The following is a 15,006-nucleotide window of genomic DNA, read 5'->3' on the forward strand; positions in this document are numbered from 1 at the left end:
TACAGACCTCTCTCATCTTTCTAAGTAGGAGCACTTACAAAATCAGTGGCTGACTAAATACTTATTGTGCCACTGTGTGTGTTTTTAAACAATGAGGCCATAAGTTGAGGATGACTGCCCCTCTTGCCCCCTCCTCTCTGCACACCCCTGCGCTGGGGTTTCACTCAGCCGTGGTGAAAACAGAAATAATCAGACCGACAGATTTCATGCTGCACACATCTTTATTCTGCTACAGTCTCACAGCAAACAAACACTCTGTACACCTGGAGTTAACATGTGACCTGACCAGCCAATCACAGGAGGAGAATTTCAACAGTCCTCTGATGCACAGTGAGGTCTTATTAGCATCTTCACGATAACACGTTTTCAACTTTCATACAATAACAGCAACTCCTAAACAATATGGATACCACTACAACAAAAACAGACTCCTGTGCACCTGAAAGGGATTCATTTTGAGGCCTGATGATGTCTTCTCTGAAACGGACTGAAATACAGAGCGTGCACATCAAAGAATTTACTCTAAGTGTTAACTTCTTACCTTAGTAAAATGCCTTAATAGACTTAATCTAAGCCACACTCAGTTGATAGGTACAGAATAAAAGGTCTTATCTCAGGATATTTAAAGACAAAAACAACACACACACACACACACACACACACACACACACACACACACACACACACACACACACACACGTGAAGAAACATGTTAAACCAGGTGAGGAGAGGCTCTGTCAGGTTTGTTCACACAGCAGAGTTTCTACTTTAACTACAAACTGAAGCAGAGCAGACGACTCCCCCTTCATTCAGACTCAGCCTGCAAGAGGACAGAAACAAGAGAAGAAGTCAGATTCTCAAGAGGGTCTTCAAAATCATGTCAGACTGAAAAGAAGACATGTTGGTATCACATCATGACTCTCAGATTACTCTGGGACAAACTCAGTCCAGTAAGAGGACATGGACACGTGATGCTGTCTTCTGGTTTTTGGACACCTGTTTGAAAGTGTTTCTTAAAGAGGTTGAATATTTTACAGACCTGGACAGTCACTAACTGTGACATATTGTGTCACAAATTGAGAAAATAGTTCAGGTTCTAGTTTGTTACTAGTTTGGGTCAGTTTGTAAAAAAAAAAGTGTGATGATCCGCAGAGGTGTCCAAATGTAAATATTTATTGTTTCCCAGAAAGCCATAACCAAATATTAATAACTCTTTCTGGGATCTTGACAGGAAAAAAATCTTAAAATGAATAATAAAACTATTAATGAAATATATAACACTATTTATGAAATAAATAATAACTAAATAATCCTTTTCAGGTTTTTTACAGAAAAAAAAGACCATGAAATATTAACTGTCTTGTAGACACCACTGTTTGCAGCTCTCATTAACTTCACTGTGGAAACCAGAAAGCAAGAAGGCTAAGAAAACAAACTAAGTGATACAACACCTACCAGCACAATACATTTCACTACCAGTATGGTTGTATCAGGTTTTTTTTTTTAAGGGAGGGGTTTCAGATAGGGCACAAACTGCAGAAGGGTGGAATAGAAAGTTATGTTCTATGCATGTGTAAGTCTCGATCACGTGGCCAGACTGAAAAAAAATCATATTGTGCTTCTGGTATTGTTCAGGGGGCTGGGCAAAATGTGGAGGTGGGCCGTATCCAGCCCCCGAGCCGTAGTTTGGGGACCACTGTTCTAGTTAAATGGAACTGTTTAGATAGTTCTTGTTTGATTTTTTTTTGCAAACAACTGATGGTTTGTACATTTTGTCTTTGAAGTGGACGCTGTGCTGCTGGTGTTAATAACCGTTCTCATGGCTGAAGCGTTACCTTTCCGTACTCTCTGCTCTTGGTTCTCATCTTGTTGATCTGAGACTCGGCGATGTCGGCCCTCTCCTGAGCCTCCTCCAGCTCGTGCTGCACCTTCCTCAGCTTAGAGAGGTGAGTGTTGGCCTGCTCCTCCTGATCAACACACATGTATGAACAATGAACACACCCTAAAACACACCATCAGTCAGTCTTACAGAGGACCTGAGCTTACAGCTTCCTCGTTCTGCCTTTTGTAAACCTTCACTTTGAGCTGCAGCTTGTCCACCAGGTCCTGCAGCCTCAACACCGTCTTCTTGTCCTCTTCAGTCCGGTACGTCAGCTCCTTCACTCGTCTCTCATACTTACGGATCCCCTTCACCGCCTCAGAGGATCTTTTCTGTTCACTCTCCAGCTCTCCCTCCAGGTCGTGCACCTGTCAGAGAAACCACATCCGTCCTCAGTATCATGTGTCCTCTCAGGAAACCCCCACAGAGCACACAGACGGGTACCCTACCCGAGCCTCCAGCTTCTGCAGCTGCTTCTTGCCCCCCTTCAGAGCCAGGTTCTCAGCCTCATCCAGACGGTTCTGCAGGTCCTTCACAGACACCTCTAGGTTCTTCTTCATCCTCTCCAGGTGGCTGCTGGTGTCCTGCTCCTTCTTCAGCTCCTCCGCCATCATGGCTGCCTGCATGAACACAGAAAGTTTGTCCAACAGCAGAAAGAAGCTGAACTGAAGAAGAAAACAATGACTGTCTATTTTCCCCTGCAGGTGCTGAGCACAGTGAGGAGAGGTGGGAAAAGCTTCAGAGGTCAGACACTGAATGATCCTTACGTCAGTGATGGCCTTCTTGGCCTTCTCCTCCGCGTTTCGAGCCTCTTGGATGGCGTCATCCATCTCTCCCTGCAGCTGGCTCACGTCTGCGTCCAGCTTCCTCTTGGTGTTGAGCAGACTGGTGTTCTATGGACGAAGATCAGAGCTTTACCTTTAACCTGGAGCTCAGCACAGGTTTCATTTCACATCCATTAAAGTTACAAACTGACAGCTCAAGACCCCAGAGAGAATAACCCTGGCTCTGTTCCTGTCAGAGTCCTGAGAATAAAGCTGCTGGAGATCAGCTGATGCTCTCAGGCTGTGTCTGTCTGCTGTGTGGTGCCTGGCTCACAGGCCTCAGGGAGGGAGCAGTGAAACACAGCGGGAAAGCTGGAGGTGTGGACCAGACTGAGGGGAACAGCAGGTTTTCATAGCAGGAGCTTTACGCTTGTCCACCTCATTAGAGCATCAGACAGACCTCATGACTCACAGGGGGTCTATGTTACGGTGTTGTCTCTCTGCAGGCTCTGCAGGGACTCACACGCTGGTTCATGCAGTCTGAAGTTCACCTGGGAGTGCAGCAGAGCCACTCTCTCTGAGGCATCCGTCAGCTCCTGTTCAGCTAGTTTCCGGCTCCTCTCCGACTGCTCCAGAGCGGCACGGAGCTCCTCCACCTCCGCCTGCAGCAGGCTGCTCCTCCTTTCAGCGATGGCCATCTGCTCCTTCAGGTCCTCCTGGCTCCTCAGGGCCTCGTCCAGGTGCAGGGTCTGCTCCTGGGAAGGGATGGTTAGAGTTAGTTACTCAGGACCTTGTGTCTCTGTGTTACAGCAGCAGGTAGAGGATGCTGACTTTGAGGTGAGCCTGAATGTTCCTCAGCTGTTTCTGGGCCTCGGCGGCCTGCCTGTTGGCGTGGCTCAGCTGGATCTCCATCTCATTAAGGTCCGTCTCCATCTTCTTCTTGATCCTCAAGGCGTCGTTCTTACAGCAAGTCTCAGAGTCCAAAGCAGACTGCATGGTCTCCACGGTGCGCTGGTTGTTTCTCTTCATCTGCTCCATCTCTTCGTCTTTCTCCGACAGCCTGCGGTCCACCTCTCCTTTCACCTGAGCCAGCTCCAGCTGCACGCGCAGGATCTTGGACTCCTCGTGCTCCAGAGAGGCCTGGACCACACAGAGAGATCATCTTTAACATTTATAACGGATGGAGGTTAATGTGCTGTTTCATATCTGTTACCTCAGCTTCCTCCAGAGCCGTCTGGATCTCGCTCTTCTCAGTCTCAGTTTGTTTCTTGGTCTTCTCCAGCTCGTGGATGGCTTTACCGTTCTCTCCCAGCTGTTCAGTCAGATCGCAGATTTCCTCTGGGAATAAAGACAAAGACAGAGTGAGAGCTAACAGACCCCCTGCTGCTGTCTGTGGATGTCTGCTGTTTCATTTTGGATGAGTCGTGTATACGTACGTTGCAGGTTTTTATTCTCCCGTTTGAAGACCTCCAGATGCTCTAAGGCTTCTTCATATGAGTTCTTCATTTTGAAGAGCTCGGTGCTGAGGGAGCGAGACTCCTTCTGAGATCCTTCCAGCTCGGCCTGACTCTCCTCGTACTTCTGCTTCCACTCAGACAGGATCTGAACAGGACACAGATGACTGGATTCACTGCTTTATCATGGAAAAGATTTTCATATGAGCTGTTTCTGCAGAGATGAAATGAATTTATCCTGGAGCACAGCATCACTGTTTATCAGCATGCTCACTGTCAAGTTGTTCATGAACTCTGTTTCTGCATATAAAGGTGCATTGCTAAAAAGAATCAAGCCTGTGCCCCCTTGCCAGCCCTTTCATGTGGAAAATTTCCGTGCCACGCACATCCAAAAATTTCTAACCTGCCGGACGGAGACACGCTGACAAGATGGCTGAAGGACAGGATCTCCTAGTGGTCGAAGTGCAGAAATACAGGCATCTGTTTGACTCTTTACACAGAGATCACCGTGATAACTGAGTGCTATATAATTCATGGCGTAAAATTGCGGCCAGTCTCAGCAGAGAAGAAGAATTGGTAAAAAGAACCTGGAAAATCTCCAGGACATATATGTCATGTTGTAAACAGAGGAAAACTCCTTTGACACTCATTTGCTACTCTGGTAGACGTATTTTTGTCTTGTGATACGCCGCCCCCTGCAGTTTGGCAATGGACACTGACGGACGTTGTGTGGGGTGTTAAAAAGCCTCACACATGCAGATCTCAGGCGTCTTATTTCCATGTGTCACGTTCCCACAGAAAGCATGACACACACATAACTTTTTCACCTTTACCTTTTAAGATGCCTCAGATACCTTATCAAAGGCCCTCTGTTTCTTATCCAGACTGGCGGCCTGAGCATTTGCTCTCTCCACGTCGGCCATCAGATCCTCCACCTCGCCCTGCAGCCTCTGCTTTGTCTTCTCCAGAGAGGAACACTTGGAGTTCACGGCTTCGTTGGCCTCCTCAGACTCCTGCAGACGCTGGGCCAGCTTCTTCCTGAGCGCGGAGACATGAGGTTAGAGACATGTTCCAGTTCCTGTCAGACACTGCTTCATTTGAAGCAAAGAGAAGTGAAAGGATGAGGTTGAACACTTGGAAAGACATGAACCCATAAAGGAACCCTCCCACGCCCCCCCTCACTTGGCCTCCTCCAGCTCATCGGTGCGTTGGATGGCGTCCGTCTCGTATTTGGTCCTCCACTGCGCTACCTCACTGTTAGCTTTGGACATTCCTCTCTGCAGCTCAGACTTGGCCTCCTGTTCCTCCTCGAACTGCTCCCTCAGGAGGTCACAGTCATGGCGGCTAGACTGCAGGGCGTGGGCCAGCGCGCTCTTCGCCTGGAGGAGAGGAGGGAGGAGGAGTTTGGACCTTGGCAGAGAAAACACTTCAGACTAATCCTCCAGAGACAAATACTGATGGAGCTTTTCTTTCACAGCCCAGATCATCAAAGTCTCAAACCTTGGTCTCCTCCTCCACCTGCCTCTTCAGCTCCTCGATCTGCTGAGTGAAGGCCAACTTGGCCCTGGACATCTGAGAGAGGACGGCTTCTTTCTCCTCCAGGAGACGGGATTGCTCTCCTGTTTGAGCACATTCAGGAAATAAATCCAGGGACATAAAAAGAGGTCTGTCTGAGGGAGTCTTTCTGTTTGCTGCGTACCGTTCTCATTCTGAAGTTTGGCTCTCTGAGCGTTGACCTCAGTGATCAGGCGACTGTTCTCGTCGTGTTTGGTTCTGTATTCGCTCAGCTGATCCTCCAGAGAGTGGCACAGCTTCTCAAAATGAATCTGAAACATGAAGAAGAAGTTAAAGAGACAGGAAATGTGCATGTAGTGAAAACTTTGACCGTCGTTTCGACTCTTTCTGACCTTCGTCTTCACCATGACCTCAACATTAGCCGACAGGTCATCGATTTCCATCTTGAACTCGCTCTTCTCCTTCTCCAGCTTCTGTTTGATGCGCTGCAGGTTGTCGATCTGCTCTCCCAGCTCCGCCACGCTGTCGGCGTGTTTCTTCCGTAGAGCAGCTGCGACGGCCTCGTGGTGCAGCGTGGACTCTTCCAGGTCTCGCCTCAGTTTCTGAAACTCAACCTCTCTCTTCTTGTTCATCTCGATCTGAGCGGTGGTCGCTCCTCCAGCCTCCTCCAGACGCTCGCTGATCTCCTCCAGCTCTCTCGACAGCTCGGCCCGCTGCTTCTCCACTTTGGCTCGGCCAACTCGCTCCGCCTCGATCTCCTCCTCCAGCTCCTCGATGCGGGCCTGAGGAAAGCATCAACGTATTCAATGTCTGTTCCACATTTCCAGGTGACTCTGAGTCGTCTTTGTACCTGGAGCTCCTTGATCTTCTTCTGGGACTGCCCCGTAACGCTCTGCTCGTCCTCGATCTTGCTGAGGAGCTGGCTGAACTCAAAGTCCTTTCTGTGGTGGATCACAGAGTGTGGTCAGAGAAATCTAAAGAGCTGTGTTTGTTCTCACAGTCAGAGACTTCAGCACCTTTACATACTTTTTAAGGCGTTCCTCCAGCTGCTGTTTGTCATTCTCCAGATCCATGACGGATTCCTGGGTCAGCTTCAGGTCTCCTTCGATCTTTCTCTTCCCTCTCTCGATGTCCATGCGGATCTTTTTCTCTTGCTCCAGAGAGCCCTCCAGCTGAAACACAGGCTCTACTTCAGTGATGAAGGTAACTCACCTGTTCTCATGGACACTGATAAAAATCATCACTCTGCTCACTTACATCGTCCACTTGTTGCTCCAGTTTGACCTTGGCCTTGGTCAGAGTGTTGACTTTGTCTTCCTCTGCCTGCAGGTCGTCCAGAGTCTGCTGGTGCGCCTCCTGCAGCGCCAGTTTCTCTTTGGATAACTTGGCGATGGTGTCGTCCAGTGTGGACATCTCCTCGGTCAGATTCTTCACCTGCAGACCGAGTAAGAACCATCAGTCAGTCTGTTTCCATCCTCTCAGCTGTGGGAGTGATTCTATAACTAGGGGTACATTTCAGGTCCATATAGGACATATACTTTTCCATTTTACTACATATTAATTTCAAGCAATGGCCAATCTTACCCGTTCCATCATTTGTTTGGATAAAATACAAATCATGTATTGGAATTTACCATTTTTGTGCAGTCTGATTTCTTAAATGTCAAGTTTGCTCATCAAAATAAACACTAGAATACATGTTTGTGTTTATTTTAGCATTATGTGTGCAAGGTTATCATTAAACATGAAAAATGTGTTTTAAAACTATTTAAATAATGGCTTTAGATAAAATAATCCACTTGGTGTGTGTCCGAGAAATGTGTGTCCACTGTGGTACCCATTGAAATAAAAAAACCCCTATATATTAGCAGTGGTTTGCTCCAGAGTCACATGACCCAGTTCAAGTGAGGTCACACTTTTTGGAACCAGAGCATGTGAGCGGAGCAGAGTGCAAGCAAGGAGCAGAATTTTGAAAAGACACACACACACATACACACCTTGTTCTCAGTGGCGTGTTTTTCTTTCTCTACTTTGGCCAAAGTGAGCTCCAGGTCGTCGATGTCTCTCTTCAGCTCGGAGCACTCGTCCTCCAGCTTCCTCCTCCTGGCCGTCAGCTCGGCGTTCACCTCCTCCTCATCCTCCAGCCGCTCACTCAGCTCTTTGGCTTTGGCCTCTAGCAGGATCTTGCTCTTGATCAGATTTTCACACCTCTCCTCTGCGTCTGCGAGGTTTTCTCTGTCCTGATGATGAAGACACAGCTCAGTGTTCACAGTCTGCACGGATCAGCTGGCTGCATTACCACAGCCTCAGGTTTATAAGCTACCTCTCTCACTGATCTGTGTCAGGACTCACCGTCTGTATGTGCAGACCCAGGTCGTTCTTCTCCTGGAGCAGAGAAACCATTTTGGCCTCCAGCTCCCTCCTCTTGGCCTCAGATTTGGCCAACTCCTCCTTACATTTGGCAAACTCCACCTTCATGTTGGCCATCTCCTTCTCGGTCTCTGCGCTCCTCAGGAGCGGCTTGATCTTGAAGTAGAGCTTCATCCAGGGCCAGTGTTTGACGTTCATGAAGGAGCGGATGTTGTACTGGACAATGTAGATGGACTCCCTGAGGAGAGGAGTGGTGTGTGCTCAGTGTTTGGGCTTTAAATCTATCAGGGCGTTGACACAGAGCAGCAGGATGTGAATATGATCAGAGATTCACCTCCTCTCAAACATCTTCTGTAACTCCTTCCTCTTGAGGAAACCTCGGCACAGGGCCTGGGTGATGGTGATCAGAGAGGCCAGTCTCTCGTCCCTCATCTCCTCCAGCAGACCCAGGAGTCCGGCTTTGAAGAACACCTTCAGGATATCAGAGTTCATTCAGGTGAGAAACCAGTTCCACACCCTTTTGTTTCACTAGAATCACGCTGCAACAATCTACCTTAGTGTGTCCAAACTTGTACTGAGTGTGATCCACATCGATGGATCCCAGGAGCTTCTCTGCAGCTTTCTTGTTGTCGATGAATTGTCCCTCAGGTATCACGCTGGCATTCAGTACTTTGTACCTATGAGAAAACCTGTCAGGGATTTTCTCAGGAGAGAAACTCTGTAAGAAACCTGATGTTTGCTTCCTACCTTTGCTTGAAGTCCCCGTACAGGATCCTGCTGGGGAATCCTTTCCTGCAGATCCGGATCCCTTCCAGCACGCCGTTACACCTGAGCTGATGGATGACCAGGTGGTGCTCCATGATCCCTGCAGTCAGCAGATGCACATTAATATGCCAGACACAGGTAAAGGTGTTCAAAAGACTTAAACGTACCTGGAGTTTTTGTTTCATTTGGGATCAGACACCTGACGAAGTGAGGATGGGTGCTCCGCAGATTGGTCATCAACTTCCCCAGATTCTCCTGTTGGGGAAAACAAAAGTCCTGATTCATAGGAAGGTCGATTAATAACTCAATCTCTGATTTCACTGGTATCAAATCACTTTTTAAGCTTCAGAGTATTAATCTGGGGTTACCCTGAAGAGGGCAGACACAGTCTGGAAGGATGAGCCCTTCTTTTTGGCTGCTTTCTTAGTTCCTCCTGTAGAATCATCTGGAAAAATAAAAATAAATGCTTTTTTGTATTATTTGTTTTTTTATAAACTGGAGACTTTCAGCTGTGAAAAGTGAAAGTCAGACTCAAACTGCAGGTTTCTCTGCTGGTCTTACCCTCAGCTGCAGAGTAGGAGATGTAGAGGAAGGAGAGCAGTTTGAGGCTGGCTTTCTGGTACAGCTGGACCACCGTCTCATTCAGAGGATCTTTGTTTTTGTCTAACCAGCCCGTGATGCTGTAGTCCACTGTGCCGGCGTAGTGCACCAGGGAGAAATGAGCCTCGGCTTTGCCTTTGACAGGTTTGGGTTTCTGAAAGTTGTTGGACTTCCCCAGATGCTGGTCATAGAGTTTGTTTTTGAAGGTGGTGTCTGAAGCTTTAGGGAACATACACTCCTCTTCAAGGATGGAGAAGATTCCCATGGGCTACAGAGGAGGGGCTGGTGTTAAAACCTGAACCTGAAGCTCCTCTCTTTGTCATGATTCAATGTGCTCTGTGAGGAACAAACCTTCTCTATGAGCTCGATACAGGCAGCCAGGTCCATCCCAAAGTCGATGAACTCCCACTCGATGCCCTCCTTCTTGTACTCCTCTTGCTCCAGAACAAACATGTGATGGTTGAAAAACTGTTGCAGCTTCTCGTTGGTGAAGTTGATGCACAGCTGTTCCAGGCTGTTATACTGCAAAACGAACCATCACTCAGTGTAAGGCCACATCATTTATCATGAATTATCTGCTTAGGTCAGACCTACGTCAAAGATCTCAAAGCCTGCGATGTCCAGGACTCCGATGAAGAACTGTCGAGGCTGTTTGGTGTCCAGCATCTGGTTGATGCGGAGCACCATCCACAGAAACATCTTCTCATACACCGATTTGGCCAGAGCACCAATCGAGTTGTAGACCTGAAGGTAAGACCCAGACAAACAGTTTGAGGGAGTCAGAAGGAGGTGGGGGGGGGTGTGGTACCAGGACTTGTGATGGTCTCCTGACCTGCTGCACAGTCTGCCCTTTGGTGACATACTCGTTCCCCACCTTGACTCGGGGGTAACACAGAGCTTTGAGCAGGTCTGCAGAGTTCAGCCCCATAAGGTACGCTGCTTTATCAGCCACTGAGCACACACATACACACACACACACACACACACAGATCACATCAGAGGGTTGTTGAATACAAAGAGACAGGAGGAGGAGGAGAGGAGTGAGACGCGAGGGGGAAAGCGTTACCCTCGGTGCCATCCGGCTCAGCCTGCTCCTCTCTCTGCTTCTGCTTGAACTTCATGTTCCCATAATGCATCACAGCTCCCGTCAGCTTGTAGATGCCGATCCTCTCCTCGGCGGTGAAGCCCAAGGTGTCGATGGCGCTCTGAAATCACATCATAATCACGCTGATGTCAGATGAAGCGACTGTGAGCAGCGATGGAGCAAATGAGGTCATTCATGAGATTTACGTCTGTGGCCATCAGCTCGTCACTGTCATCGATGCTCGCCACGCTGATCTCACCCTGACTGACAAACGGGTAGTCGTACGGGTTGGTGGTGATGAGGAGAGTCTCTGAGGGGGGAGATGAAACTCTCTGAGAGGGCTGTTTCATTTCTTTCCATCAGCTAAACCACCTCAGGTGCAGTGTCTAAACATCTCTGTAAGAGTGCATCACTCAGCTCTGTTACCTATCAGCTCAGGCTTCTTGTTGGACATGATCTGATAGAAGATATGATAACTCCTCTCTGCAGACAGCTGAAATGTAACTCTGGATTTTTCCAACAAGTCTGCGAAAGAAAACTGGGTTACTCTGAGCAAACAGCTCTGAAAACAAAACAGAGACGTGTTTCATCAAACTCACACGTCTCGATGTCAGCAGAGGACAGTTTTCCTGTGGTGCCAAAGTGGATTCTTATGAATTTACCCTGAAAATGAAATAAGAGTATAAATAAAGTTATAAAAAGAATGAGATAAACGAGATTTCAGGATCAAAAAAATGTAAATATAACTCACAAAACGTGATGAGTTATCGTTCCTGACAGTTTTGGCATTTCCAAAAGCCTCCAGCAGAGGGTTTGCAGAGATGATCTGATCCTCCAGATTCCCCTGCAGAGACAAACCAAGAGTACAAATCGAGGAGAGGTGTGTTTTTGAATTTTATCCCCATGCACAAGGGGACAGGATCACTAAATAACCTGTAATTTTCCAGAGGAAGCAGCCTCTTTCTTCTTATCACTCGACCCTGCGATTGTCGCAAAGTACTGGATGACACGTTTAGTGTTGACGGTCTTTCCTGCACCAGATTCTCCACTGCAGGAAGCAACACACACAGCAGTCAGGTTTATTCCTCTTTGATAAAAGTAAGAAAGAGTGGCTGCAAAATTCACACCAACATGCAGCTTACGTGATGAGGATAGACTGATTCTCTCTGTCTGCAACACAGGAACACAGCAGACATGTCAGAAAGACACCTTACAACCATCTGATAAAAAGATGATAGTGTCTAATTCTGACTGAGTTTACCTGTCAGCATGAACTGGTAGGCGTTATCAGAGATGGAGAAGATGTGTGGAGGAGCCTCCTGGCGCTTTTTGCCCCTGTAGGCCACCACCACCTCCTGGTTGTAGACTGGGAGCCACTTATAGGGGTTCACGGTGACGCAGAACAGACCAGAGTACGTCTGACAAACAGATTGTTCAAATTTAAGGTCCAGAATTTAGGAAACAACAGGAAATAGTCCTTGGACACATGTTTGATTCTACTTCATGCAGGTTATTAGTCAGAAATTCATCTCTGATTGATTTTTTCATGAAAACCAACCATGGACTGACTGCAGCTCTGGCACTGTCTCCCCCTGCACCATGTGCTTAGGAGCATCACAGTGAACGCCTCTCTACTCACATAGATCATCCACGCTGCGTAACGCTCTTTGAGGTTGTACAGCACAGCGGCCTCATTCAGGTGCGTCATCATGGCCATGTCCTCGATCTTATCGAACTTGGGCGGGTTCATGGGGAAGATCTCATCATCCTTCACTGTAACGACCTGTGAACAGAGAGACAACCTTCATCAGCGCGGCACTACACAAAGACGAGGAGGAGTGATCAGCCTTGTCCACGGCTGGCGTACCTGCCCTGCATCGGTCTTGACGGTGGCTTTGCCGCCCTCTTTGCTCTGCAGGGTGCCTTTCACAAACAGCTCCTTTGGGTCGCTCACAAACACCGAGCTCTTAGCATCAAACGGACGGTTCTGGGCTTCGATCCTCTCTCGTTCAGGTCTCCTCAGATATGGGGCCGCCTCCCCAAACACACTCATCTCAGCATCCGAACTCATCTCTGCCACTCACCCCACAGGGGGCTGCAAGGTCAGGGTCAAAGGTTAGACTGTGGGAACTATAAAATAAAAACAGCAAAGAAGCTTAAAGCACTGTGATGACTTCTTTTTTAACAAATGTCTCACTGTACCAGCCAGTTTTTAGTTTTCTAGGCAAACAGACAGCCATGTAGAAGCTACAGGGTCCCAGAGTTATCCAGAGATGCTCATGTATTTAGATTTAAAGTCAAATGTCACACCCTGATGCACATATTTGTATTATGTCTTACTCAGACTGAGTCATGAAGTCAAATAATGTGCACCAAATTTTTCCTGTGTTCAGTTCTGATATTCAAACTTTCATTTTTTTTTATCTGTGGCTCCCCCTCATGGGGAATCTCAAAACTGTTTGCATCAAACAGGATAAAATGACAGCAGCTAACTTTTATTTGAAGTTATTTACTTTAAAATTCAAAGAAACTTTAAAACATTTAAAATTAAAGAAAGATTAATATCTTTAAACTATTCTGATAATTCTAATCAGTGAAGTCTATAGATACACCTGACATAGCTTGAGGATGATTTGCCAAATGGTGTCAAAGCAGTTAACGATAAGAACTCACTGTAAATGAAAAAATTTAATGTTTTTAGTAAATGCTGCTGGAAAAAAATGCAACACGTTAAAATGTCTAAAAGCATTTGAAATGTACACAAAAGATTGCAGCAAAAAGCATCACCACCTGGTCCCTGAATGCACCAGCACCAAGTCTTACCTCTGCTGCAATCCTCCACCTGTGGTCACCTGGAATCAGTCCTGTCTGTCAGTGACACCGCAGCAGTTCCCTAGCAGCAGAGTCCCAGCTGAAAAATGTGCAGTCTTTGACCCCTGCAGCTTTTATAAGGTCCCTCTGAGTCCATCAGGAGACAAACTCCTATATTTAGGTCAAAGCCTGTAGTGAATGTGGGAGGAGAGTGCTGATTAATCTGGCATGTGATATCACAGAGATGTCACTCAGCTTTTGTTTTAAACCCACATCAGCTCAAGAAAAGAATGAAGTTAGAGGAGAGTGACCTCTGATGGATGCTGAAACACTCTGGGCATGCTCAGACACTGGCTGTGTTTGTTCAGCATCTTTGGAGCTCTGTCCTGAGGATTAGAACCAAATAGAACCATTAACAATGAATTGTAACATTTAGACGCTATTTAAAAATCTTACACTCACAAATCCACCAAATTAGGCATGTTCTATGAAGGCCTCAGTCAACCCGCCCACGCACAGTGGTATGACACTGAGGCCCCGTTTACACAAGAACGTTTTATCTGAAAATGCTAAAACGCTGTAAAAACGCAGTGAAACAAATCTGCATTTACACGGAAACGCTGATGGACTGAAAACGCTGTAGTAAGCATGCCAGGCCTGTAGGTGGTGCTATAACTGTCTTGTCCAGAAGCCGCTTTTGGGAGGTCTCCACCAAAGTAGAGTTGAGCTGATCATCTGGTGTATTGGGGAATACTTAGTTAAAAAGTGGAGCAACAGATGCTCATTTTGTTGAGAGACAGTCAGTAGAAACAGCAGATTGATCAGCACAAGCACAACATGGTAGTTCACGAGGATCGTAACAACTGTACTGTTGTCCTGTTGTATGTGTGCGCGAGGCAGAGTGTGACGTCAGCGTTTCCACTGAAAACGCTGGCTTACTGTTTACATGGCAATGGTGTTGGGAGAGTTTCAGAAATATCCCACTCTGGAGGCCGTTTTCAAAAGTTTGCGTCTTAGGTCGGCTGAAACGCCGTTTCCGTGTAAACGAGGCTGACACGCAACAAAACTTTTGCGTTTCATCCTAAAACCGTTGTCGTGTAAACGGCCCCTGAGTCCTGTCAGGCTCAGCACAGGCCCCTGGTGTGAGAGGGGCCCTGTGCTGTTCTGTGTCTAAAACTAAACAGTGATGGAGACAAAGCAGAGCCCTCAGAAAATCTGATTCAGCCCCTGAATAAAAATGATTTTACCAATTAGTTGTTGCCTGATGCACGTGATGAGTTTCATCGGGTGAGATACAAAGTCCATTTTAACAGTCTATGATCAAACCTCATCTGAGGATTATTACGTGTTTTTTCCATGTTACAGGGAATCCATCCATCATCTTGTGATTGCTTTGACAAGCTTAGAAATAAAAGCATAGCTGGTGAATCCCCCAATAGAAATTCCCCCAGGACCCTTCTGGGATGGCTTTAGAGATTACAGAGGACTAATGGTCATCTCTGAGATTTGGGGGCCTCTTTTTTGTCCTGCCATCATCTCCCAGTCAGGGTGGGGTACAGAATGGGAAAATATCAGTGAACTGAGGTCTTCAAACTGTCACTCATTTGGGATTCTGCTGCCATAAACTGGAGATTAAATGCCTGTAAACAAACATGGAGGGTGTTAAATCATGAAAAGAAGCAAACAAACCCTCAGCTCACCCCGCCTCCATCTCAGAATCGTTAGAGAGTGACTTTAGGAATAAAGCAGGAGTGAGATATTCTT

At 47.0% G+C, this 15,006-nt stretch overlaps 1 protein-coding gene across 1 annotated transcript; it reads right to left on the minus strand.

The window, feature by feature from the left end:
* Positions 1-257: 257 nt before the first annotated feature.
* LOC141785377 (myosin-4-like) lies at positions 258-13,394 on the minus strand. The gene is made up of 39 exons (XM_074663693.1): positions 13,255-13,394; positions 12,299-12,526; positions 12,071-12,214; positions 11,693-11,849; positions 11,574-11,601; positions 11,365-11,479; positions 11,183-11,275; positions 11,031-11,094; positions 10,858-10,956; positions 10,638-10,741; positions 10,414-10,552; positions 10,180-10,298; positions 9,942-10,091; positions 9,699-9,869; positions 9,309-9,615; positions 9,116-9,192; positions 8,915-9,002; positions 8,730-8,847; positions 8,536-8,659; positions 8,317-8,453; positions 7,965-8,220; positions 7,610-7,852; positions 6,870-7,046; positions 6,639-6,784; positions 6,463-6,553; positions 6,005-6,394; positions 5,797-5,923; positions 5,598-5,716; positions 5,280-5,476; positions 4,952-5,135; positions 4,080-4,245; positions 3,857-3,981; positions 3,475-3,783; positions 3,195-3,398; positions 2,647-2,772; positions 2,329-2,499; positions 2,047-2,247; positions 1,836-1,967; positions 258-820 (listed from the first exon to the last, which is right to left on the minus strand). The coding sequence occupies exons 2-39, from the start codon at positions 12,500-12,502 to the stop codon at positions 806-808; spliced, it is 5,817 nt and encodes a 1,938-aa protein (XP_074519794.1). The 5' UTR covers positions 12,503-12,526; positions 13,255-13,394; the 3' UTR covers positions 258-805.
* Positions 13,395-15,006: the final 1,612 nt, after the last annotated feature.

Source organism: Halichoeres trimaculatus, unplaced genomic scaffold (assembly GCF_033239565.1).
Source record: "Halichoeres trimaculatus isolate MK-OKI-2021-1 unplaced genomic scaffold, fHalTri1.1 fHalTri1_scaffold_23, whole genome shotgun sequence".
Classification (NCBI taxonomy): Eukaryota; Metazoa; Chordata; class Actinopteri; order Labriformes; family Labridae; genus Halichoeres; species Halichoeres trimaculatus.